The sequence below is a fragment of the Trachypithecus francoisi genome, unplaced genomic scaffold, assembly GCF_009764315.1.
Source record: "Trachypithecus francoisi isolate TF-2019V2 unplaced genomic scaffold, Tfra_2.0 Lachesis_group14, whole genome shotgun sequence".
Classification (NCBI taxonomy): Eukaryota; Metazoa; Chordata; class Mammalia; order Primates; family Cercopithecidae; genus Trachypithecus; species Trachypithecus francoisi.
The window spans coordinates 47,951,771-47,979,587 of NW_022681459.1; the positions used below are offsets into that span (position 1 = coordinate 47,951,771).

The 27,817-nt window shown below is 42.1% G+C and overlaps 1 protein-coding gene across 2 annotated transcripts in view; it reads left to right on the forward strand.

Annotated features, from left to right (window-relative positions):
• Positions 1 to 27,817, forward strand: part of KREMEN1 (kringle containing transmembrane protein 1) — a 71,467-nt gene that overhangs the window by 1,165 nt on the left and 42,485 nt on the right. For both annotated transcript variants that reach the window (XM_033233117.1, XM_033233118.1), the window contains exons 2-3: positions 21,033 to 21,195; positions 25,623 to 25,714. In XM_033233117.1, coding sequence (XP_033089008.1) covers positions 21,033 to 21,195; positions 25,623 to 25,714 — 255 coding nt within the window. The remainder of the gene's footprint in view (positions 1 to 21,032; positions 21,196 to 25,622; positions 25,715 to 27,817) is intronic.

Consider the following 27,817-nt stretch of genomic DNA (forward strand, 5'->3'; position numbering starts at 1 on the left):
GTTCGCCCTGCTAGAGGCAGGTTAGGGTCCTGGGACGACCTTGTACCCAGACGGACGGGACGTGCCCTCTCTCCCCGCTGGGCCGCTTTGAACTTCCGTTTGACTTAGGTGATGGCGCAGCAGGGGGAGAGGAAAAAGGAAGCGGTGATGGGAAACTTCTCCCCTACTGAGCTTAGGGTGCTCTTCCTGAGGAGGCAACGCCGAGCTACGTGTTTCGGTCACCCCACACCTTAGGTCAATCACTCCCCAGGCCAAGGCTAAGGCCAAGGCCAGGTCTTCCCAAGGTGCGGCCCTGGACCAGGATGAAGCTTGGACTTTGCTTAACTTCCACACGCAACCTTGTAGCCAAATCCTTTCTAAGTTGAAGAGAAGGCAAGTTGAAGAGAGGGCGTTGCATTTCTCTGCAGGTTATTTGGATGTTGAGCATTAGGACATCTGTGAAAGGGATGGGAAGAGTTTATTACTAGTCTGCAGGAGTAAGAAAACCCGCCTCTGGGTTCACCACCCAAAGTCACAGACTGATATTGGAAAGGATGGGGTTTTGCTGGTGTAAGAAAACTCAGAGTTGCTTTGTTTACTCATTGGCTTGGATTAGCGAAAAAGCTAGGACTTGGTATTGTCACTTACTGCGTGACTTTGGGCCATGCCTTCAGCTCTCTGAGCCTCAATTTCCTCATCTGTAAAGACAGGATAACTTATTTGCAGAGTGTTGTGAATATTAAATGATATACTGTAGGTAACATACCCGCATATAGGAGGGAGTCAATAAACATATTTCAATAATACTTTTATAGGACCTCACAGTTCATCGAGTGCTAGACACCTCGTTTACCCTGGGAATGCTAAGAGCTTTCTGTCTGATTCATTTCTGTAAAAGGCAATGCTTGGCTTTAAACTGGTAGAACTGGGGTCTCCAAGCATTGTAAACCTGAGGCTCAGTAAGTGGTTTCTGAGTGATCACCGCCTTTTATGGGACTTCTACAGTATGATCACTTCTACTGTTGTGAGGAGTGAGGGACATTCCGAGAGCCAGGATATGTCAACATAACTGTAACCTAGTAACCCCTTAGCTCCACTTTGCTATCTGTGTGGTCAGGATTTAATGTCCCCTACAAAGAGAGAGGTATGGGTGGAAATAGACTGGTTCCCCTTCCGGAAAGGGCAGAGTAGTAGCTCTGAAAAGCATCAAGTGAGCCAATTCTGCTTAAGCTTGTTGGAAGCTATTCTCTTCCCAGATATCTTTGCTTTTTTAAGATCAAATGCAGCAGCTCTTATGAAGTTTGCACCCCAAATTTTGGTATACTTTTATTTAGGAGTCTGGGGTAGGGGCAAATAATCATTGTGAAATGATTTGTGATAAGTGGCCCAAGTTCCCAATTCACTGAGCCTTGCCAGCTTGGTGTCTTACCATCCTGGTAACTCAGTGCTTTGCTTTTTTGACTTTTCCTGCCTAGTTGCAGAAGCAGTTTTAGGGAGATACCACATGGTCTTCACCAACACGTCCTGTCTAGATCCTACCCACTAGCTTTTAAAATCTTTTCCAATAAAACACACACACACACATATTACTCTGAGGATATGCCAAACTTGCCATTTTATATTTTTTGATACTGTAATTTTCTCTAAAATTTTGTGGATGGAAAAATTATTTCAATATTTGTATTCTGCACAATTTTGTAATATTTAAATTACTAGTGGTTTGCATTTTTGAATGCTGACTTTATAAAAACAGTTAGCTCATTCCCCATCAATCCTACTTCTAATTACAATGTGTACCCAACCCCAAATGATCTCCCTTCTTTTCTTTTTTTTTTTTTGAGGTGGAGTCTCGCTCTGTCGCCCGGACTGGAGTGCATTGGCCGGTTCTCAGCTCACTGCAAGCTCCGCCTCCTGGGTTTACGCCATTCTCCTGCCTCAGCCTCCCGAGTAGCTGGGACTACAGGCGCCCGCCACCTCGCCCGGCTAGTTTTTGTATTTTTAGTAGAGACGGGGTTTCACCGTGTTAGCCAGGATGGTCTCGATCTCCTGACCTCGTGATCCGCCCGTCTCGGCCTCCCAAAGTGCTGGGATTACAGGCTTGAGCCACCGCGCCCGGCTGATCTCCCTTCTTTTCATTCTTCCTCTAAGATTCTCTTCCTTCCTTCACAACTCATAAGAAGGAAAATAGAAGGTAATGGAATCTAGACTTTCCTTCAAGGAGGAGTGCAGCTAGGGCCATGCGGTCGATGGGTTCTCTGTAGTGGGTCCCATCTGGAATGTATGGAATTTATGGTCTACTCACTTGGGTGTTTTACTACCTTCAGGGTCTATCAGATGCGCATCAGCAGAGCTTCTCCATTCAGGTTATGTTTGCTGTGAATACCTTTTATAAGTTTATAGATTGATGCTCATTCTCCTCTAACTCCTCATCTGGAATTTGCCCCACTAGCCAGTAGTGTGTTTGCCATAAAACCTATGAGTTCAGTTAACAGCTAGAGTTCACACTGTCTACCAATTCTTGGCCCTCTTGGGGACTTCATTAATGCTAATAGAATTATCTGTAAGCAACATGGGGGCTGGAGCAGTGAAGGAGTGAAGGGTCCATACCAGTTACTTGTATGCTCTGAGTATTTTAAGAAACACCATTTCGACGTGGTATCAGAGACCTCTGATATTTTTGTGAAAATGTATTTTGGCCCCTAGACAAACTATTTAAATATTTGAGGCCAGGCATGGTGGCTTACGCCTGTAATCCCAGCATTTTGGGAGGTCAAGGCAGGTGGATCACCCGAGGTCAAGTGTTCGAGACCAGTCTGGCCAACATGGTGAAACCCCATCTCTACTAAAAATACAAAAAATTAGCTGGGCATGGTGGCGGGTGCCTGTAATTCCAGCTACTTGGGAGGCTGAGGCAGAAGAATCACTTGAACCCAGGAGGCGGAGGTTGCAGTGAGTCAAGATCGCATCATTGCACTCCAGCCTGGGCAACAAGAGCAAAACTCTGTTTCGAAATCAATCAATAAATAAAAAATATTTGAGATAGGCAATGAGCCCGTTTATAAATCTTAAAGCAAGAAAGCATTCCTTTTAGGCTCACTACTCATAAACAGAAAGTTGATATACTCAATATAGATATTATTGATACACTCATGGTTTAGCATAGTTAGCTAATAAATAGCAAATCAAAAGCAATAAATGAGTAAGATAAAATACATTGTTTTAAATAGCTTCACAATACACAGATTAGGGATTTTTGGTGATGGGGAATATACCATCCTTAATTTAGAATTTTTGAGTATGGAAATGTCAACTGATAATCTAGGTCAGTTATGGGCAAACATTTTTTGTAAAGGGAAGACAGTAAATAACATGTCTTTCTAATATGAGATTCATGGGACTTATACTATCTCTGTTGCAATTATTCAACTCTGTAGGGCAAAAGCAGCATAGACAAAAGATAAATGAATGAATGTGACTATGTTTCGGTAAAACTTTATGGACACTGAAATTTGAATTTCCTATAATTTTTTTTTTTTTTTTTTTTTTTTTTAGGGACAGAGTCTCACTCTTTCACCCAAGCTGAAGTGCAGTGGCGCGATCTCGGCTCACACTGCAACCTCTTCCTCCCGGGTTCTAGCTGTTCTCCTGCCTCAGCCTCTCAAGTAGCTGGGATAACAGGCATGCATCACACCATGCCTGGCTAGTATTTTATTTTATTTTTAGTAGAGATGGGGTTTCACCATGTTGCCCAGGCTGGGAATTTCCTATAGTTTTTACGTTAAAAAATACTGTTCATTTGATTTTTCAAAACTAAAATATTTTTAAAATTACATATATTTTTAAGTCTTAGCTTGTGGGCCATACAGAAGCAGGCAGTGAGCCAGACTTGGGCCACAGGCTGTGCTTTGCCGAGTTCTGTTCAAGGTCTATGGCTTCTGATTTTTTTCAGTGTTCACTGGTCTAGAAAAGGTGACAAGGAAGCTTGATTTTGGTGAACGAATGAAACTTTTACCATTTACTGTTAACTAACTTTAAGATACATATGGGAGAAATGGTTAAAATGGTAAATTTTACGTTATTTTTTACCACAACTTTTTAAAAAAGATACGTATGGGGAAAAGTTCATGCACATACATTTGGGTCTTTAATAGGACCTTTAGACCCAGGTGATTGGATCCCTTGAGCCCAGAAGTTTGAGACCAGCCTAGGCAACATAGTGAGACCCCGTCTCTGTGAGACCCCATCTCTACAAAAAATAGACAAAAATTAGCCAGATGTCGTGTAATCCTAGCTACTCAGGAGGCTGAGGTGGGAGGATCACTTGAGCCTGGGAGGTCAGGGCTGCAGTGAGCTGAGATGGTGCCACTGCACTCCAGTCTGGGCAACAGAGCAAGACCCTGTCTCAAAAAAAAAAAAAAAAAAAAAAAAAAACCACCTTGAAAATGTCCTAAAGAGAAATTCAGTGTGGTTCAGTGTGCACTACATAAATAGTGCCTGCCTTGGAACTAGCCTATGGTTTGTTCAACTGTGCCTGCAGATGTTGCTTAGAACAAACCGTTGAGAGATCTATTTCTCAGAGGAAAGCCCAGGCAGCAGGTGGCACCAGCCCTGACACAGAAAAACAGCCAGGAAAAAAAAAAAAAAAAGAAGAAAACAAACTTCTGTCACTTTCCTAAGCAGTTAATTTTTATTTCCAAGGTTCTGTTGTCATATTTAAAGTCGTTTTAAAAAACAACAATGTGCTTAGCATGGCTGATTATTTTGTTTTAATTAAAACATTTCTGAAAAAACAAAATGAAACATTCAAACATACCAAGTTGATTGTGCTTGTACTGTGGAACAGTTAATGCAAAACACTTGAGAGAAGCCGGAAGTTTGGATCTGTAGCTTTTGCCTGAGTGTCTGCCGCCTGAATAAGGACAACATAGGAGGAAGCGAATGTGTCCCTTAGAAAACTACCTGTATAGGTTTTGAAGTGAGATCCAGCACCTCCGATGCCACTTGGCAGGTTACTTTCTGGCCAGCTCGCTGTGCAGCCTCGTCATTGGTGAGAATGATGACTGACATTCCTTCTATGTTCAGTTTGACCTTGAGAATCCAGCTGGAACTTGTAAGTATTAGTCTAGGAGGAGCAGTCTGAGGTCACTCTATTTTTCCTCCCTCTCTTATCTTCATAGTCTTCCTCCCAAGATGTCAGTGCTTCCCTCAACCCTCACCTCACCTTCTGAGACTTTGTCTGGATTCAGACTGATGAGGGAAAGGAAAGAGGCCATCGTAGAAAAATGTCACATGGGCGTCCATACACCTCACAAATAACTACTTCACAGAAATGTGACTTCTACTCTTCTAAGGGAATCCCTTCCCCCCTTTTTAAATTCTCCTTCTAGGTAAACACCTCCCTAGCCTGAACTTGTACCAGTTTAAAGAGGAATGAATGAATTGGGGTTCTAGGGAGCACCTTGGCAGACAAAATGTTTTAGGCCACCTCACACGCAAAGTTGCCTCTCTCCCTGCATTTATACAACAGGGCCGTCTCAGAGCTACCCCTCTGCTGGGCCCAGCTTCTAGCTTCCCTTGCCATGGATTTAATCCCTGGCAAGTAGCCAAAGCATTAAACTTTTATTGTTCAATTTGCCACAAGGGTGGGGCCCTGCTTCTAGTGGGCTGAGGAGGCTGCAGCCGCTTCCAAACCCAAGTGTCACACCACATTAGCAACTGCAGACTTTGAGGGCTGGATTTCTTTCAGTTTGGTTAGATTCTTGGTTAGAACCAGAACAGTATACTCACACTCAAAATTTTAAAGCTAGGAAATAGTAAAAACAGTGTAGGCAACTTTTAAAGATGATTCAGAGTGCTTGTAGTTATCAGCATGTATGATTGACTCTGCATGGTTTCTTCATACCTTCCAAACAGACATATTAGATGACCATGCATGTGCCTTAGTGTCCTAAAGTTAGATGAAAACATGGCAACCAAGTAGTTTTCTTCTAGACTAGTAGGGACTGCTAACCAATCCCATCACAGTATGTAAATTACTTGCTGCTGTTCAATCTATAAAAATTCATCTTCAAAGAAAATTATTGGGCTGGTAAAAATATTTTTAATAATGACCACAGAAGCCATATTTGTTTTTCTTTGATGTTCTTCCGAAGACCCTTCTGGTTCTAATCAGATTGTTCCCACATAAAATACAGTGGAAATCTACAATAATAAAATCCCTATCCCTCTGTCTATGGGGAAATAAACAGGATGGGGACTGTCCTTTTAAGGGGCTTTCCCCTTCCCTTTCCCCAGACTCAAAGCCTCTATTACTGGTGGGTGTTTTGGCATCAGTTAAGGGCCTTCAATCCTTCCCTCCCTCCATGTTTTGCTCTTTCATTAAAGTGTTTCTGTTGTCTAATTATATCCTTTCAATCAAATTAGAGACTGTAGCATCTGGTGAGGGCTGTAACTGCTGCCATCTGCACCTCGTCTATACGGGCCTTTTCAGCTGAGAATCACTCAACTTCCAAATGGCAGGAAGAGATTTGGAAAAAGTTTAGTTGGAGGGGAGATTAACTTAAAAGGAGTGTCTTCAAAGGCTGGGTGCGATGCCCTGCTTGCTGTGATGTGTGCATGGCCATGCAGAGCTTCACTGGCCTGACTCACCAAAGATTCTTCCTTAGCGCTTCTGGCAGATGAAGGGTTTCTGATTGTCTTAGCTGAAATGACTAGGCCTTCTTTGTTAGGGGCTTGGAGGGACCAGGGACTGAGCTGAGAAAGTCTCCCTTGAGAACAATCTTTAGTTATATGACCACTGGTTAATGAATGTGACACTTTCTGTTTATTTGACCATTTCTTCTAACTCAGTGATTTCAACTGGAGGAGATTTTGCCCCCAGGGGACATTTTGCAATAGTTGGATTCATTTTTGACTCTCACAACTAAAGAGGTACTACTGGCATCTAGCAGGTAGAGGCCAGGGATGCTGCTGCTAAACATCCTAGAATGCACAGGAGAGCCCCCATGCCAAAGACTTACACAGCCCAAAATGTCAGTAGCGCAGAGGTAGAGAAACCCCATCCCGATTGTATTATCCTTTTGTCCTTCTTTTTATTTTTAGTTGCCTGCTTAGGAACAGTTGATTCTGATGAGCATCTTTTTTCACTCTTTTTTTTTTTTTTGAGACGGAGTCTTGCTCTGTCTCCCAGGCTGGAGTGCAGTGGCGCGATCTTGGCTCACTGCAAGCTCCGCCTCCCGGGTTCACGCCATTTTCCTGCCTCAGCCTCCCGAGTAGCTGGGACTACAGGCGCCCGCCACCGCGCCTGGCTAATTTTTTGTATTTTTAGTAGAGATGGGGTTTCACCGTGTTAGCCAGGATGGTCTCAATCTCCTGACCTCGTGATCCGCCCGCCTCAGACTCCCAAAGTGCTAGGATTACAGGGGTGAGCCACTGCGCCCGGCCTTTTTTCACTCTTAAGCAAATTCTTCATTATCCACATCTAACCTCTTTAAGCATTTCCGTGGACAGTGTTTCAGAAACCTTAATGTGGTAAGGGGGTCTGTGATTCACTGTGTCTTTTTATTCTCTCTAGAGTACAGTTGTCACATACATTACAGGACGCCCAATTGAATTTGAATTTCAGATAAACACCAAAGAATTTTTAATGATAAGTCTGTTTCATGCAATGTTTAGGAATACTTGTCTTAAAAAATTCTTTGGAGTTTATCTGAAATTCAAATTTCACTGAGAATTCTGTCTTTATTTGTCAAATCTGGCAACCCTAATTGAGCTTCATGGAATACTCCATGAAACTTTAAAGCTTTGACAATCAGAATTAATCTGTTGGCCACTATCTGCTCTTATTCTTACTGCTCCAAGTGACCAGAGATGATAGTTCCATCTATTTATAAATCAGTTTTAAACTGAGCCTTTTCTTCTGCCCTAAACTGTCTCCCTGGCCAGAACTTATGAAACCCATCTCTTGAGTCATATTTTTATGTTGGGACCAATTAACAAGTACTTATCAAATTCCTACTGTGTGCCCAGCATCTCTGATTAGGACTTATCCCTGTGCCAATTGACAGAAGGCTACAACTTGGTCGCTTCGGGTTTTACTTTGAAATGTACTCTAGAGATACATGGTCTACCTGGTATCAGCTTCCCAGTCAGGAGCTCTTATATTATTTGTCTATCCCATATCAGCCGAGGGAAGCCGAAAAGCCCAGAGTCTGGCTTCCATGGAGTATTGGCTGCCCTCCAGGGCTCCATTATTGGGGAACTTTCTTGCCATCTGACATTAAAAATAGGTCACAGGCATTACTAACAAAACTTGTCTAGAAGCTGGATTATATCAGTTTATCTCCTTTTCATCTAATTGAGAACTTCAGACAATATGGAAAAAGTTTACTCAAGCGAGTGAGGCAAGGCATAGATTTGAGCTGGGTTACTCCTGCTTAAAGCGAACTAAGAATATAAAATTCATATTTATTATTTTATTTTATTTTATTTTGTTTTATTTTTTAGATGGAGTCTCGCTCTGTCACCCAGGCTGGAGTGCAGTGGCACAATCTTGGCTCACTGTAGCCTCTGTCTACTGGATTCAAGCAATTCTCATGCCTCAGCTTCCCAAGTAGCTGGGACTGCAGGTGTGCACCAACACACCTAGCTAATTTTTGTATTTTCAGCAGAGGCGGAGTTTCATTATGTTGGCCAGGCTAGTCTCAAACTCCTGGCCTCAAGTGATCCTCCCGCCTTGGCCTCCCAAAATACTGGGATTACAAGGGTGAGCCACTGCACCCAGCCACCATCCATTTCCTTTAAATAGCAGAGTTCCTGGTTTAAATAGCAAATATTTGATTTTCTTGATTTATATAAACTTATACTTGATTTACATAAACTTTCCTAGAACTTCTCATAGGTGTTGCTAGGTAAGTCTTGAGGCTGGGCTAGAGGAATACATTGGTGAGGGAACTAATGCACCCTGAATGTGTCTGTAGTGGAGCTTTCCCCTAGCGCCTCATTTACCAGCTTCCCTTTTTCAGCAGACATTTTGCCAGGCACCTTCTATGTAGTCTGTAGTTGCTGAGAATACAAAGGTGAGTAAGATGCTCACAGGCTATTGGAAACAGGGCTATGTGCTTCCTGAGCAATTACAGTTCAAGGTAATCAAGTCCTATAAGAGCTGTGGCAGCAGGTACTGTGTGACTTGTTTCAAAACCCCTGGTTTCTATAGAAGTTAGTGCTACCTATTCTAGACCCTGAGCCTTCAAATAGTTCTCTGTCTTTTGTCTTTTTGTTTTCTTTAGAGCTGGCTTATAATGAGCTAAGGTATTGTCCATCAGCAAGCTGGACTTTTAGCTTTAAAACATCTCACGTTTCCTGTATCCTTATATGAAAACTTCTTTTTTTGAGACAAGGTCTCGCTCTATCACCCAGGCGTGATTACAGCTCACTGAAGACTCGACCTCCCAAGGCTCAAGAGAGACCCTTGCCCCAGCCTCCCGAGTAGCTGGGAGGCACCTGCCACCAGGCCTGGCCAATTTTTAAAAAATATTTTTTGTAGAGACAGCGTTTCACTATGTTGCCAAGGCTATGAAAACTTTCTAGTATGAAATTTTATTTCAAGATTCAGGAAGATATTTATGAATAAATATCTAAGGTAGATTTATTTGTACTCACATATTACATTGAGAGATAGATGCTTTACATCACCAAAGTATAATAGAATATATTCTGTTGGTATTGGAAGTAAAATCCATCAAGGTGCTTTGGTTAACAAATGAAATATTTTTCTTAGAGTTCTGCTGAGTCAGTGACCTTTGACTATTTGAATGAATCAATTCTTTAACTGAGGTTTAATCTCTATATATTATAGACCTGAATGTTGCTAGGTTAATGGACATTTTTTTCTCAAAAAGTATCTTTTGGGCTTCAATTTGATGGTTGTGATACCAGAAAGGGGTCCTGATCTAGACCCCAAAAGGGGGTTTTTGGATCTTGCATAAGAAAGAATTCAGGGGTCCAGCACAGTGGCTCACGCCTGTAATCCCAGCACTTTGGGAGGCGGAGGCGGGCGGATCACCTGAGGTCAGGAGTTTTGAGACCAGCCTGGTAAACGTGGTGAAACCCTGTCCCTACTAAAAATTCAAAAATTAGCCAAGCATGGTGATGGGCGCCTGTAATCCCAGCTACTAGGGAGGCTGAGGCAGGAGAATCGCTTGAACCCGGGAGGTGGAGGTTGCAGTGAGCTGAGATTGTGCCACTACACTCCAGCTTGGGCCACAGAGTGAGACTCATCTCAAAAAAAAAAGAAAAAATTCAGGGCAAGTCCACAGAGTAAAGTGAAAGCTAGTTTATTAGAGAAGTAAATAAACAAAAGAATGGCTACTCCATAGGCAGAGCAGCCCCGAGGGTAGCTGGTTGGCTATTTTTATGGTTATTTCTTAACCATATGCTAAACAAGGGGTGGATTATTCATGAGATTGCCGGGAAAGGGGTGAGGAGTTGCCGGAACTGAGGGTTCCTTTTTTTTTAGATCATATAGGGTAACTTCTGGATGTTGCTGTGGTATTTGTAAACTGTCATGGTGCTTGTAGGAGTATCTTTTGGCTTGCTAGTATATTATAATTAGTGTGTAATGAGCAGTAGGATGACCAGAGGTCACTTTTGTCACCATCTTGGTTTTGGGGGGTTTTGACTGGCTTCTTTACCACATCCTGTTTTATCAGTGGAGTCTTCGTGACCTGTGTCTTGTGCTGACCTATCTCATCCTGTGACTAAGAATGCCTAAATTGGGGATGTAGCCCAGCAGGTTCCAGCCTCATTTTACCCATCTGCTGTTCAAGATGGAGTGGCTCTGACTCAAATGCCCCTATTATATGGGTTTGTAATATGGTAAATGATAAATAAAAATTCCTCAACACTAATGCATATTCATGATGACTATTCCTGGCAGAAACACACATGCTCACAGTGACAAGCATGGCATGTTTTCCAGGGGACCCTGCCTGGGTAGGAGTGGAGCATATTCAAGATGAGAGCCAGATGGGAAAAGATGGTACCCAAGCCACTGCATTCTGGACCTTCTCTGCCTTGATAATTGTTTTTTGAATTTTTATTTAACAAATAAGGCCCCCTCTCTGAAGCGTTTTCATGGTTCTTCTGAATTCAAACATCCGGTCTTATGCTTACTCTGTAAGTTCAATTTTTCTTGGAATGGTCTTTTAAGTAATTAAATATTTCATCTCTTAGTAGAGATAAATAAGTTGGAGATTCAAATAGAAGATCTCACGTTCCCTTCCAAAAGTATAAATTCTTTAGTTAAAGTATCTTTGAGAGGCATGGCCTTTCCCTCTGTACTGTTTTTAAGGGCACCGTCTCCTTAAATGGAAAAGATCTAAAAGGTATTTTAATGAAAAAGCAACTAATACGTAAAACATTGCAGTGATTTTTGTTGTAGTAATTCCACTTTGGGCAAAAGGGCAGCTCGTTCTATGGTCATTTGGCACTGTTAATACATAATCCAAGAACATGATATATGAATATCGATTTTAGATGGCTAACTTTATGGCTGAATTTATTTATAGTTCTTGAAAAAAGGCTAAGGTAGATTAATTTCAAAATAACATGTTGGTAACTGTTTTCAAGATGTCCTTTGAAAAATTTTTTATTTTTTATTTGTTCAGGACGCAAATAGAGAAGAGAGTGCAAGGAAGTCCCATGTATCTGTCTCCCGACTCCCACAATTATTAACCATGGCTAATGTTATTTCATCTATACCCTCTTCATTCCCCTTACTACATTATTTTGTAACCAATTTCAGATAGGTTACCTCATCTGTAAACATTTTAGTATGTATTTCTAAATGCTAAGGATTCCCTTCAAAAATATAGTAATAGTACTATTATTACACCTGGAAAAAAGGATAATTCCTTAATGCCATCAAATATCCAGTCAATGCTCAAATTTTCCTGGTTGTCTTATTAGTATTTTTTACACTTCAGTCAAGATCTAAACAGGGTGTATTTAGATAATGTGAGTCCTAAATCTCTATTAACCCTTAGATTTCCCCTTTTTTTATTTTCTTGCAATTTACTTGCTGAAGATGTAGTTTGTTTTAAGCAAGAAGAATGCCTAAGTAGACCGGGCACAATAGCTCTTGCCTGTATTCCTAGCACTTTGGGAGGCAGAGGCAGGTGGAGAGCTTGAGCCCAGGAGTTCGAGATTGGCCTAGACAATGTAGACCCCATATCTACAAAAAAATTAAAAAATTAGCCAGGTGTAGTGACACATGCCTATAGTCGCAGCTATGTGGGAGGCTGAGATGGGAGGATCACTTGAGCCCGGGAGGTAGAGGCTGCAGTGAGCCATGATTGCTCCACTGCACTCCAGCCTGTGTGACAGAGCAACACCCTGACTTTAAAAAAAAGAAAAAAAAAGGGCCTAAGTGCCTCTGAGAGGGAAGGCCCACATGGGAGGTGAGATTTGTTTTTTTTTTTTAACCATAGGATTCTTACTTCCATTAGAGAAATATAGAATTAGAGAATTTTAAGTCTGTAAGAAATTTTTAGCCATGAGTCCTTTCCAGTCATAGCACCCCAGACTTTTGAACCTGAGTTTCATTTTGTTAGATCTTGAACTTGAAATTGTAGACATTTACAGTGAAGGGACGTTGAGATAATGTGGCTCAACCCTCCTAATTTCACAGATGAGGAAACCAGGGAAGAAACTGAGGCCGAATGATGTCTGGGTGGTTTGTTCAAACCACAGTGTTAGCTGCTTCTCTAATATCATTTCCCCTTTATTGCACTGATTCTCCATATGTACTATGTATGTACAGGGTTGTTGTTTTTTCCCTAAACTGTCCTCTCTCTATTCTAGATCTGATGATATTCCTCTGTGTAATTGTAGAACTCACTGCTCTTGGAGAGCCAGTTTTGAAGACGGGAGTGTGTCCTATCATAGCCTCAGTGGTGTTGGGTTGGAAAAGGCTGGGAACCCCTGCCTTCCCAGGGCCACAGGCCCCTTTACTACAGGGTTTCACATAACTGAAAGCAGCTTTCTCATAGTGCTTTTGAGCATCAGAGGGCAAAGGGTAGTCTGCCCAGGAGCTTTGAAGTGGTGCAAGTTCCCACTGGGCACCAGTCTGTATTTGAAACCCAACAGGGCAATAGGTGTGCTATGTGAATATTTGACAACACTGTCATGTTGCCCTCTCTCTATATATATGTTTTTTGAGATAGGGTCTCACTCCATTACCCAGGCTAGAGTGCAGTGGCATGACCATGGCTCACTGCAGCTTTGACTTCCTGGGCTCCACCTCAGCCTCCCAAATAACTAGGATTATAAGCACATACCACCACACCCAGCACATTTTGGTTTTAATTTTAATTTTGTAGAGGTGGGGTCTCCCTATGTTGCCCAGGCTGGTCTTGAACTCCTGGGCTCAAGTGATCCTCTTGCCTTTGCCTCCCAAAGTTCTGGGATTACAGGCATGAGCCATACCCTCTAAATATTTAAAAAAAAAAAAAAAAAAAAAAGCATTTACACCTAAACCTTAGATTTCTATAATCTATCCACCTACCAAGCTTCATAGACATTTTTTAAAGGGCAAAGGATATTCTCATTGGAATATGTTCTCTACCGTCTTACTTTAAGATGCAAGCTTTATTCACTGTTTTAATGTGAATTGATTCATGTTGATTTCAAGCCAGGCAGAAACCAGACAGATTCTTCCAACATAAGATCAGTAGAAGTGCTAAGTGGTCCCACAGAGATCAGAGACTTAACTTTGGTGGATTAAAAAAAAAAATGACTCTCACAAGCTTCATATATAGAGATCTAGCTAGCAATTCTACCAGAAAACCAGGAATATTCTAGATTCAATATGATAAAAATGTTGTATTTCTCAATAGTGTGTTTTTGGACAAATTAAGAATTACCTACTTATAGAGCTTTACAGAGAGCATATTCTTCAGCTTTATTAAATCTTACCAAAGATTAGGATGTCTTTTAGATTAACTACTGGATTAACTACTGTTTTCCTACCACTATCTTATACATGTCAAGTTTGTTTGTTTTTTTTAATGGAGTTTCGCTCTTGTTGCCCAGGCTGGAGTACAATGGTGCCATCTTGGCTCACTGCAACCTCCGCCTCCTGGGTTTAAGTGATTCTCCTGCCTCAGCCTCCCGAGTAGCTGGGATTACAGGCATGCGCCACCATGCCTGGCTAATTTTGTATTTTTAGTAGAGATGGGGTTTCTCCTTATTGATCAGGCTGGTCTCGAACTCCCGACCTCAGGTGATCTGCACACCTCGCCCTCCCAAAGTGCTGGGATTACAGGTGTGAGTCACTGTGCCCGGCCAAGTTTTAATTATTTTAAAAGAATACCTTGTTATAGTTTAAACATGAACTTTACAACTACAGAGCAGGTATTATACAATCTGGCAGAGATTTTCCTGGGACTTTATTAACTTGTGTCTTCCTCACTTATGATTAGTATAAATATTGAATTATGTGATTTTAGTAGCATAAATGAAGATGTGTTTCATCATATTTACAGCTGAAATTTTGGTTAAGAAAAACCTGGCCAGGCGCAGTGGCTCAAGCCTGTAATCCCAGCACTTTGGGAGGCCGAGACAGGTGGATCACGAGGTCAGGAGATCAAGACCATCCTGGCTAACACAGTGAAACCCCGACTCTACTAAAAAATACAAGAAACTAGCCGGGCGAGGTGGCGGGTGCCTGTAGTCCCAGCTACTCAGGAGGCTGAGGCAGGAGAATGGCATAAACCCAGGAGGCGGAGCTTGCAGTGAGCTGAGATTCAGTCACTGCACTCCAGCCTGGGTGATAGAGCGAGACTCCGTCTCAAAAAAAAAAAAAAAAGAAAAAGTAAAACCTATTTGCTTCTCTGTATCTTTTTCCCTTACTGCTTATCCATTGAACACTAGGATTCAACACAGGATTCAAACTATATATATGTTCCATTTTGATGGTAGCCTAACTTTAAACAGAATTGTAGTAGGATGATGTGCCCACATACTCATGTCTTCTTGCCTTTTATAGCTAATTATTTTATGGACCAGAATAATGTGCCACACACACACACACACACACACACACACACACACACACACACACACATTTTGAGATGGGGTTCTCACTCTTTCACCCAGGGTATAGTGCTGTGGCGTGATCTTGGCTCACTGCAACCTCTGCCTCCCAGGCTCAAACGATCCTCCTACCTCAGCCTCCTGAGTAGCTGTGACCACAAGCCCACACCACCATGCTTGGCTAATTTTTTATATTTTTGGTAGAGATGGGGTTTCGTCATGTTGCCCAGGCTGGTCTCGAACTCCTGATATCAAGTGATCTGCACGCCTCAGCCTCCCAAAGTGCTGGGATTACAGGTATGAGCCACCGTGCCTAGCCTCAGAATAACCTAAATTATCATGATGCTTATAATATTTCTAAGCTTATATAAAGCTTGATTATTTTTATACCTTTATGATTATACAATAATAATTTTTGGATACCTATTATGTACCAAGTACTTTACTTGCACACCTTCCAATTCTTCCAACTGCCCTGAGTTGTAGGTAATCAAATCCCTCAATTTGCAAGTCAAGAAACTGAAGCTCAAAGAGGTTAGGCAAGTGCTTGTAACTTGTAAACTGAAAAGCTGAGGTCTGGTTCTAGAGCCCCTAAAATACGCTTTCCATACTATACCACACTGTTGCTACAAGTTGTGTGATAAAGAAAACAAAAATTACTGAAAACGTTTTCCTAGCTTTTCTCCTACCCCACGGGCTGTACTTTCTCGGTCATCATTGCAAAGTGTGATATGTTGGAGGGCCCCAGGGCTCAGCCCCAGATGCTGGGGCTGATACACACAGAATCCTATTCTCTCTACACGTAAGTGCTGGGGACCATATTTCTAGCTTTAGCCTCAGCCTTTTTGCTGAACTCCAGACTCATGTAGCCATTTGCTTACTCTACATCTCCATTCAGTTTTCTGAAGATGTCAAACTTAACCTACCCAAAACCAAATTCTTGATTATACCCCCAAAATACTCTGACATTCCTGAGCTCTCCCTATTACAGTAAATGGTATCATTACTCACCTGGTTGCTCAGGCCCTTTTGGTGTGCTGTGTGACCCCTCTGTCTCTCAGACCCGTATCCAAACCCCCAGCAAATACTTTTGCCACTACCTTCAAAATATATCTGGAATCGGTCCACTTCTCACCACCCAACAGCTGCCAGCCTAGTCCAGGCCATCCTTCTTTCTCGCCCATCCTTCTACGGTAACTACCTACTTTTCTCCCTGCCTAGTTCCTGCCTGTCAATGGGTTTTCCTCCACCCAACAGCTAGACAATTCTATTAAAAGATAAGTCACAAAAATAAATAAATAAAAATAAAGAAAAGTCACATTATGTCATTCCCCTGCTCTAAACCCTCCAGTGGCTTCCCCTTACACTTAGAACAAAAGCCAAAATCTCATTTATCTAACCCTCAAGACCTTACACATCCTGGCCTTGCCTACCCTTCCCTGCTCATTCTCCTGCTCCAGTCGGATTAGAGGAGCGGCTTTGTAGCTCCCCAAACCTGCCAAGCATATTGCTATTTGCAGAGGTTTTGCATTTGCTGGACCCTCTGCCGGTTACACACCTCCCGCCTCATTCACTGGGTTTGCTTCCTCCCTTCATCCACAGCTCTGCTCACTAGGCTTTCCTTGACCTACCCTAAGAGAGAACCCTCACCATTCCATCTTACTCCCTTTCCTCTGCTTCATTCCTCCTAATAGCAGTTGTCACTGTATGACATTCATTTTCATCAGTTTATTATAAACATGTAAGCCCCATGAATACAGGATATTTGTTCATCTCTGAAGCCCCAGGGCTGTGAACAGTGCCAGGCACATAGTATTGAATAAATATTTGCTGAATTAATTAATGAATAATTTCCTAGACATTAGATCTCTTGCTTTCACTCATTATCTTTTCACTGAATACATAAATAAACAGTTGGCTCAGTGTGTGTGTGTGTGTGTTTCATATTGGTTTAAGCCACTCCTTGCTTATTTAGCCAAAGCGTACATCAGTTTCATAGCAGTAGAAAATAAGGGAGGCTGGGAGCTACATGATAGAACTTATGAACACAAAGAAGGAAACAACAGACACTGGGGTCTACTTGAGGGTGGAGGGAAAGCAGCAGGAAAGAGAACTGTTGGGTACCTGGGTGATGAAATAATCTGTACAACAAACCCCTGTGACATGAATGTACCTATGCAACAAACCTTCACATGTACCCCTGAACCCAAAATAAAAGTTAAACAAATTTAACATAATCACGATAGAAGACAGTATGGAAGTTCCTCAAATGATTCAAAATAGAATGACCGTATTCCGGCAATCTCAGTTCTAGGTATATAGTCAAAGGAAATAAAATCACTGTTTTGAAGAAAAAAAAAATAAGGGAGGTAGGGTCCTATTTACCTAATATACACCCTAGTACTCTGATGAAATCAAGATGCACTAGATGACTTTAAATGCAGAGCATTCAAGTTTGTTTTCCTTGCTTTTCTCCATCATTTATATGTACTGGGCAAGTCTGGTCAAAAAATAATCACAGAATCTGATACACTGCCTCAGCTTCACCAGTGTAATTGAGAATAAGATTGGGTCTGAGAGGAACAGACCCAAGCAAAGAAGCCTGCACTTTCCCGTTTCCACTCTCAGATCCATCTCGTTTCCATGAGCACTGCCGTGTGTGTGGATTTATTTATTTATTTATTTATTGAGACTGAGTTTCACTCTTGTTGCCCCGACTGGAGTGCAATGGTGCGATCTCAGCTCACCACAACCTCCGCCTCCCAGGTTCAAGCGATTCTCCTGCCTCAGCCTCCCAAGTAGCTGGGATTACCGGCATGCACCACCACCCCCAGCTAATTTTGTATTTTTAGTAGAGACGGTGTTTCTCCATGTTGGCCAGGCTGATCTCAAACTCCTGACCTCAGGTGATCCACCTGCCTCAGCCTCCCAAAGTGCTGGGATTACAGGCTTGAGCCACTGTGCCCGGCCATGGATTCTTTTTATTACACATTCTGCCGTATTCTTTTGTATTACAAACCAAGTCATCTGAGTCTCAGGAACCCCACCTGTCCTGCAGGTTGCTATGTATAGCTAAGACCTTCCATTGATCTACTGAGCTGCATTTCTGGCCCTGGATCACCCTTCACACTTTTTAAAAATATTTATTTTTTTCCTATTTATTTAAGAAGTACAGTATGATGTTTTGATATGCAAGTTCTGATAGGAGAAAAACATGTATTAACACACAGCAATTAAAATTCTAGCTATTGGTAAAGGTTGGCTGATGTTCTTAGAATCATCTAGTCTAGTGGTTCTCAGACCAATAATTACTTAACAGAACCACCTGGGCTGCCTTTCAGAAATACAGGTTTCAGGTCCTGCTCTAGCTCTGGGGTTGAGATAGAGCTCTGGTGTGTCTGGTGTGGTACATACCACACACATTGTCTCTCTCTCTCTCTGTCTCTCTCAGATCACATATATTCCTTGTGATAGTAAGTGTTGTGAAGTAAACAAAGGGCAGAAAATTAGGAGTAGAGATGATAAGAAGGGCTTTCTAAGAAGGTAGTATTTAGTCTGTGATGGGAAGTATTAGGGGAAGAACACTTTGGGCAGGAAATAGCATAGTGTGTTCACAGAATTAAAAGCAGACCAGGGTGGCTGGAGCACAGTGAGTGAGTAAGGGAAGAGCTCTGCTTCAGTGAGAGGAAGGGGCTGAGGCTGCATCACAGAGGCCTTGCACACACCAAGGAAGAGTCTGAGTTTTGTTTTGAGTGCCATCATTCTCTTAAGAACTATGGAGAACGGATTGTAAGAGAACAAAAGTGGAAGCTGTGAGACCCAAACTGTTCTCTGATGATAAAAGGGACTATACTGGTGACATCAAAGATGGAGAGGAGAAGGCAGTTTCAGGGTATATGTTTTAGGGAAGTCAACAGGACTTGCTGATGAATCGGAAGTGGAGTGAGGGAGAGAGTCGGGGAAGCAAGAATGATGCTGAAGAGGTTCCATGAGAGGCAGTATAGGGTATGGTCGAGTGCCCAGTTCCCTTATCTGCAAAATGGGGTACTAAGGTACCTCTCTGGGTTGGTGGCAAGTTGACATTTGTAAAGCACTTAGACAGAGTTTGGCACATGGTAAAACACTGTGTAAATATTAGAAGTGATTTGGATGATGTTTATTCATCCAAGGTCACACAGCTGGTCAGCAGCAGGTCCAGGACAAGAAGCCAAGGCTTAGTCTCTTGGTTTAGTGCATTTTATGCTACACTGAGCTGCCTCCTTCAATCTATGCCTCCTTTGAACTTATTTATGCAGACTCTTGGTAGAGGGGTTTGGTCCTCATGGTACATGAAGAATTGCACTTATCATAACACATGAACGTTGCACCAGACATGATAAATTGCTAGGGTTGGTGGGGCGTGGTGGCTCACACCTATGATTCCAGCACTTTGGGAGGCCCAGGTGGGCAGATCACTTGAGGTTGGGAGTTTGAGACCAGCCTGGCCAACATGGTGAAACCCTGTCTCTACTAAAAACACAAAATTAGCTGGGCATGGTGGAGGGCACCTGTAATCCCTGTTACTAGGGAGGCCAAGGCAAGAGAATCGCTTGAACCTGGGAGGCAGAGGTTGCAGTGAGCTGAGATTGCACCACTGCACTCCAGCCTGGGCAACAGAGTGAGACTCCATCTCAAAAAATAAAAATAATAAAAAATAAATTGCTAGAGTTTCCTGCACAGGTGGATGTTCAGATTATTTTGGCTATCCATAAAATGGTGCCATTCCAGACAAAACACAGGGCCTGGATGGTTGGAGGAAGGGGGTGCTGGAAGAGAGATGTTCTGTGGATAGATTGAAGTATTAAAAGAAATATCTTCCGGAATGCGTTCATGTTGTTCAGACGCTTAGACTAGAGTAGGCACATGGATGACAACAGGAGATGGTATTAAGAGTCTTTAATACTGGAAGTTATAGGTCAGTGCTTGCCAGGAGAAGGAAAGAAATGCAGCTAAGAATGCTAGTGTAACTCCCCCAGATTGTCAGTTTTCTAGTGATATATCTTAAAGAAGTGTTTGAAGTGCTTCTATCTGTCAGTTTCAACTAAGCTAATTTTAAAAAGTTGTTCTTTGTACTGTGCCTGTCTCATGAACCTCTTCGAGTTTAATGCATGCAATATGTGGGTGAAAATCCTATCAGCCTCAGTCCCCATCCCCCAAAGTCTGAGAAGCAGATTTTAGAAACACATTGTTGCACCTGTGAGGATTTGTCATTTTATTAAATTGGACCTGAGACCGTTTTCAATGTGCCTCATCAAAAGAATTTCAGAAAGAGGTGAGAGAAAATGCCAGCCCGGCCCTTCCTCCCTCATGTTGATTGTCTGTTTTGTTGCACCTCTATCTCAAACAGCATGGGGAGGACTGTTCTTCATTACCAGGGAATGTGAGTCATTCCCAGATTTGTGTGATTGGGATTCCAAAGCATTGCTGTATCCGATGGTCTTATTAAATCCAAGTGTCAGTGCAGCCTTTCAGACTGTAGGGGAGAGCTCAGTTACAGCTGGTGACCTGGTTCTAGTTACCACACAGAGACACTGGCTAAAGCAGTGACCCCCTCCGAGTACCCAGAATTCCACATGGATGGCTGTTACCAACTGTTCCCAGATTTGGGGGTTTCCTGGTTCACTTCATGGGCTTCAGTACACTTCAGCTCCCTGTTTATATCCTAGTTGGGATCTGTATACTTTAGGGGAAAATGTTCTAGTGTCTGTAGACAAGCTAGTGCCAAGATTAGCCTAGCTTTTTGAGGGTACCTTGTTTCAGATTTGTTCAGCCCCAGAAGTGTTAACTGCACTGTGTCCAGGATCTAGCAAGACACTATCCATTTCCAACTTGGTCCAAACAAAACAAAACATCAACCAAAGAGGGAGGAAACTATGAATGTTGCCAGAAAATTAGTTTGCTCTGTCTTTTCTTTCTTCTAGAGTGTTTCACAGCCAATGGTGCGGATTATAGGGGAACACAGAACTGGACAGCACTACAAGGCGGGAAGCCATGTCTGTTTTGGAACGAGACTTTCCAGCATCCATACAACACTCTGAAATACCCCAACGGGGAGGGGGGCCTGGGTGAGCACAACTATTGCAGGTAAGATGGGCCCACTCAGTACTTTAAAACAATAGATATATATCTGGTCTCTTCTTCCAACCCCTTTCATCCCAGCTCACAACTAGGGAAAGTCTTTTGGCCAACTCAAGAGACTTATCTTGTCAGTTTTTAAAATATTTCTTCCACACCTTACACACACACACACAAATACCCACAAATTTACCATTGTTTTCAACATGGGTTGCTTTAATGTGACTTTCAAAGCTCTGCTTTTCTGTCTGATCACTTCTTTGTCTCTTTTGGAGGGTTTTCTTAGTTCGCCCTACCACCAGTGGACAATACACAGTTAGCAGAGCAGCCTACACTACTGAGAATGTTGTGGTCAAACAGCACCATCTGTGACCGAAAACTCCCTCTGCTTCTGAGCAAAGGAAGCTGCCTACATTATTCTACCTCCGGCCAGCCCAGGATAACCTTGCTCTGGGAACAGCTGTATCCATCATATGTGTGCCATTTACTTCCTTTTAGTAGACTAAGGTGTTACTTCGCTTTTCACCTCCTGTCTGACTCTAGCAGGGGATCTTAACCTGACATCCATGGTGCTTCAAATGTGTATTCACAATTTCCTGGGGATGATCCATAGCTTTTATCAGCTTCTCAGAGTTATCTATGATTGAAAACAAATTCAGGATCACTGATATGTAGGGTCCAGAACAAAGATTGTAAGCACTTTCGGTTATACATTTGTGCCGCTTATGCCCAAGATCCTGGTAATGAGACTCATGGTTCAGCAATGCATTGAATTTAATTATTAGTAGGACAGGTGCGAAGGCAGCCTCTTGAGCCATTGGGATAGGGAAAAATGATTGTTCAACTATACACCGTGTCCCTGGTTCTATATACATTGGAATCTCAACCATGGCACTGTTGACGCAGCTGAGCCAACATATATTTTCCTGTATAGTGTGGGCCACACTGTTTACCTTCTGCCATCTGCATACCTTTGCTAACACTCTAGGGCCCTTGTAGTTGTCTCAAAGTCACCAGGCCTTTAGTCTATGGTTTCTTTATCCCTATACCTTCGCCTATCTTGTATCAACTGACCATTCCCTCCTAGTTGCTGTTGACTTATTTTGTTTGTTATAAAAGTGTTAAAAGCTTGTTCTTAAAAAAAAAACTTCTCAAACAGTACAAATATATGTTATTTAAATAGTTAGAGTTCCCCATTTTACCTATTTTCCCTGAAACCCTCCCCACCAAGTCCCAAGTCCCAGAGACAACCAATTTGGGTATTTGCCCCTTCACAATTCTGCTATCTGTTGTCTTTTATTGTTCAAGTTACACATGCTCATTAACTAATTCTTTTATATTTTATTTTCCAAGTTATACATGTTAATTTATCTTTTGCATAAATTAAAAAATTAGTCCCACCCCAATTTTTATTACCTTCCCATAGGTTTTCTATTCATAGGAATAGTTGATTGGGTTGGGAAGAGTGTTTAGGAAGAGAGACAAGTATTTGGTTTTTGTTTTTCCATAGTTACTCATCTTCTTGTTCCACAGTGTCTCTTGGTAGTAGGCTGTTGGTTTATTCTATTGCTCTGTTGCTTCCTATCAAGCAAGTCTTCTCAGAAGAGCTCATGTTTTTAAGTCTGACTTTAAGGTAAAATTTAAGTTTCCAGTGAGGCCTAATTTATGTGAAAAATTTTTCTTTCTTGTGGATTAGCACCCACTTCTACTCACAGGCTCCTAGAAATGTACCTGTAAACATCCATTAAGAGAGCAGTGAGAGCCAGGAGGGACCACCTTTCTCCTTAGCCTGGTCAGCCATCAAATCAAACCCTCTCGTTTGATTTGATGGAATGTAGGAGACCTGAACTATTTAATACCAGTTTGTACTTTGGAAAAGGGAGGCTGAAATTGTTGATTATCACATCAAAGAGTCCAGGCCTTTTGTTTTAGCACTGCAGCAAAGTCAAGGATGAATTTGCTTGTTCTTTATTAAGCTATTCTGATGCTTTTCAATATGGTTATGACATTGATAATAAACAGTTTTCTAAGGGCTTTACCAAATAAATACATCAAAGCTGAACACTGAATAGAGGGAGGAAAATGACAGTGAAATACTGTTTAAAGAAGGGCTTTGTACAAGTTTTCCTACTTTGATTTCTCAGCTGACACCCGACACCGTGTTTGTTTTGTGTGACTTTTTCAGACCCATCACATTAGAGATGTCTGAGAGTTGGCGAGTGATGGGAATGCACTTTTCTGGGCTCAAAGTAACTGGCTTAGAAGGGAAGGCAGAGACTGGGGAAGAGCAGAGTTGGTGCTGGCACCTGCCTTTGGGCACAAGAAACAAAAGGACGCTTTGTACTTTGGGAAAGCTTATCTTCTAGGCTACACGACAGGCTTAGTCCACTCTGGCCTGATAGGGGTTACTCCCAGCTCCTGTTGCAGGATCTTTATGCCCATTTCCGGCCTAACCGGAGTGTCAGCTTTCCAGTGTTCTGAGTCTAAATAAAAGGGGCTTGGAAAGCAGTGAAGAGAGGCAAGGCTTTTCTGTGTGTCCAGTAGTCCCTGCCGTTTTATTTATCTGCTTCAGTAGTGTTGCTTGTTATTGTTATGCCACCTATGAGTTGGAAAGACCTTAAAGCATATTTACTCCAGGCCATTCTCATTTAGAAATGTAAAATAGATCTTTAAAAATATTATCTCCATATCAGAAGTTGGTACCTCATGACAGGATCACAAGTTCTAGCTGAGACTCTGACGCAGTTTTCTTCAGTATTCTCTGAGGAGTCAGCATTTTGAGGAAGGAATGGCACCCATTTCTAGCAAATGTGAGCCTGATCCTGGTGAAAGCTTGTCAGTGGAGTCTTTATTTTATTTTTATTTTTATTTTTTAATTTTTGAGACAAGAGTTTCGCTCTTGTTGCACCCAGCCCAGTGGAGTCTTTATTAAGATAATTTTATTTTACTGTTTAAAAATTACACCATTGGAGTATTCAATATAGAGGAAATAAAATAAAACCAGAAAAGAAAAAAGTTGAAATCACCAATAGTTCCAGTGTCTAGAGATACTTTATAAGAGTTTGGTGTACATTCTTTCCTAAATAAGTCTTTTCAAAACATGGGATTATGTCATCTATTGGGTTTTATAACTGCCTCTTTAAAAACACATCTAAAAAGGCTGGGCATGGTGGCTCACGCCTGTAATCTCAGCACTTTGGGAGGCCGAGATGGGCGGATCACTTGAGGTCAGGAGTTGGAGACCAGACTGGCCAACATGGTGAAACCCCACCTCTACTAAAAACAAAAAAAACAAAAATTAGCTAGGCATGGTGGCAGGCACCTGTAGTCCCAGCTACTTGAGAGGCGTGAAGCAGGAGAATCGCTTGAGCCTGGGAGCTGGAGGTTGTAGTGAACCAAGATCACGCCACTGCACTCCAGCCCGGGTGACAGAGTGAGAGTCCGTCTCAAAAAAAAAAGCCTCATAAGGCATTGTGAATACATTTGCAAATTAATAAGACTGGTTTCTATACCACATATTCCCTTCTGTGGATATACAATTTATTTAACCAGTCCTTTATTGTTGGATATTTGCTATTTCCACCTTTTTTTTTATATTATAAAAGTGTTTTGTTGGCCGGGCGCGGTGGCTCAAGCCTTTAATCCCAGCACTTTGGGAGACCGAGACGGGCGGATCACGAGGTCAGGAGTTCGAGACCATCCTGGCTAATACGGTGAAACCCCGTCTCTACTAAAAAATACAAAAAATTAGCCGGGCGAGGTGGCTGGTGCCTGTAGTCCCAGCTACTCCGGAAGCTGAGGCAGGAGAATGGCGTAAACCCGGGAGGCGGAGCTTGCAGTGAGCTGAGATCCAGCCACTGCACTCCAGCCTGGGCGACGAGCGAGACTCCGTCTCAAAAAAAAAAAAAAAAAAAAAAGTGTTTTGTTGAACATCTTTATAGATAAGATTTCCTTAGAATAAATTCCTAAAGAGGAAATTGCCAAGTGGAGGGCTTGCATATTTCTAGGTCCTTTGGCTCTAATTCCCAAATTGCTGCTCTGACCATTTGTGTCAGTTCGCATATTCATCAGCAGCGCTGAGAGCCCCTATGCTCACTCAGCCTCGGAATCTCCACGTTCACATTCAAGGTGCCAGTGCTATTTGGCATGATGTGTGCAGTGGCCATTTGTCCTAGTTATACTACAGTGAATTTGCCTAAACATATATTACCTTTGCTCACTTCCCCCCAAACTCTGAAGTATATGTCAGAGCAGACATATTTGTTCTTGTAATATTACCATTTTTTCCCTTTTGATGAGAGACGGCACTGAGATACAGACCAACTATTAGAGAGAATACAGAAGCTAAAGCATTTCCTTTTCTGTAAAACTGAAAAGCAATGAACCAGCTGAATTAAAACATCAGAAGTCATCAGTTTTGTCCTTTTCCCCAACAGAAACCCAGATGGAGACGTGAGCCCCTGGTGCTATGTGGCAGAGCACGAGGATGGTGTCTACTGGAAGTACTGTGAGATACCTGCTTGCCAGAGTAAGACTGTAATACCCAATGTGATGGTTTACAGGACTGTGAACACTAAGAGTGCGGAGGGGAAGCCCCTGCCAGAGTCAGGTAGTTAGGCTGGTGGATTTCATGGAGCATGTGAAAGGAAAAGCCAGGAATAGGAATGCTGATTTCCTTGGCACCTCATTCTAAAGGTATTCCCTTGATGGGTAAGCCCCATGAGAATTCCTACTTTTGGTTAATTTCTGATTCTTTCAGGGATAGAGAGGGCAGCCGCTCAGAAGCAGGCTAGGGGAAAAAGTATCTTGTACTTTTTGGAATGAACATCTTTATACATAGTGAAACTCAGTGATGGCACTACTTATTATTTGGATTTGAATAGGTCCCCAGAAGTGATATTTGGTAAATACCTTGTTAAATACCATACAAAGCTGATGTGGTAGTTCTTTTACCCTCATTAGCCTAACATGTTCTACTGTTTACAATAGTAACTCACAACCCAGTTTCTTCAGCCTTTTACTAAAATGCCTGTTTTCTAACTGTTTCATCCATTTATTCCCTGTTTTTTTTTTGTTTTTTGTTTTTTTTTTTTGAGACAGAGTCTTGCTGTGTCTCCAGACTGGAGTGCTGTGGTGCGATCTCAGCTCACTGCAACCTCCTCCTCCTGGGTTCAAGCGATTCTCCTGCCTCAGCTTCCTCAGTAGCTGGAACTACAGGCGTATGTCATCATGCCCAGATAATTTTTGTATTTCACCATGTTGGCCAGGATGGTCTTGATCTCCTGACTTCATGATCCAAAGTGCTGGGATTACAGGTGTAAGCCACCACACCTGGCACTTGTATTCACTGTTTATTATATGCAAACTACAAAGACAATAGGATATGCTGACCTTCGGGAGTGTATGGCATAGGAGGAATCTTAAAAAGATACAGTCATGCACCACGCAAAACAGACCACGTATACAATGGTGGTCCCATATGGAGTATTTAAACTGATTGTTCAGTCAGTTACAGGTCACACTTCTTTTTCTACTCTTCTTTCTTCCTTCTTTCTTCCCTTCTCACTACTGCACTTGACTAATCTTTTTTTTTTTTTTTTTTTTTGAGACAGAATCTCACTCTGTCACCCAGGCTAGAGTGCAGTGGCACCATCTCGGCTCACTGCAACCTCCACCTCCTGGGTTCAAGTGATTCTCCTGCCTCAGCCTCCCAAGTAGCTGGGATTACAGGCATGTGCCGCCACACCTGGCTAATTTTGTATTTTTAGTAGGGACGGGGTTTCTCCATGTGGTCAGGCTGGTCTTGAACTCCTGACCTCAGGTGATCCGCCGCCTTGACCTCCCAAAGGGCTGGGATTACAGGCATGGACTAGTCTTTATATATGTGTATAAAGATTATAATGGAGCTGAAAAATTTCTGTTGCCTACTGATGTTGTAGTGCAACACGTTACTCATGCGTTTGTGGTGATGCTGGTATAAATAAACCCACTGTACTTCCAGTCACACAGAAGTATAACATATACAATTATGTATAGTACATAATACTTGATAATGATAGTAAACAACTATGTTACTGGTTTATGTATTTACTATACTGTATTTTTACTGTTATTTTAGAGTATATTCTTTCTACTTATTAAAAAAGTAGTTAACTGTGAAACAGCCTCAGGCAGGTCCTTCAGGAGGTATTCCAGAAGAAGGCATTGTTTTCACAGGAGATGACAGCTCCATGTGTGTTATTGCTCCCTTCCAGTGGGACAAAATGTGCAGGTGGAAGACAGTGATACTGATGATCCTGACCTTGTGTGGCCTAGGTTATTGTGTGTGTTTGTGTCTTAGTTTTTAACAAAAAAGTTTAAAAAGTAAACGAAAGTAAAACATTTAAAAAATATAATAGAAAAAAGCTTGTAGAAGAAGGGTATAAAGGCTGGGCATGTTGGCTCACACCTGTAATCCCAGCACTTTGGGAGGCTGAAGTGGGTAGATCACTTGAAACCAGGAGTTCCAGACCAGCTTGGCCAACATAGTAAAACCCCATCTCTACTAAAAACACAAAAATTAGACAGGTTTGGTGGCATGCACCTGTAATCCCAGGTACTTGGGAGGCTGAGCAACAAGAATCACTTGAAC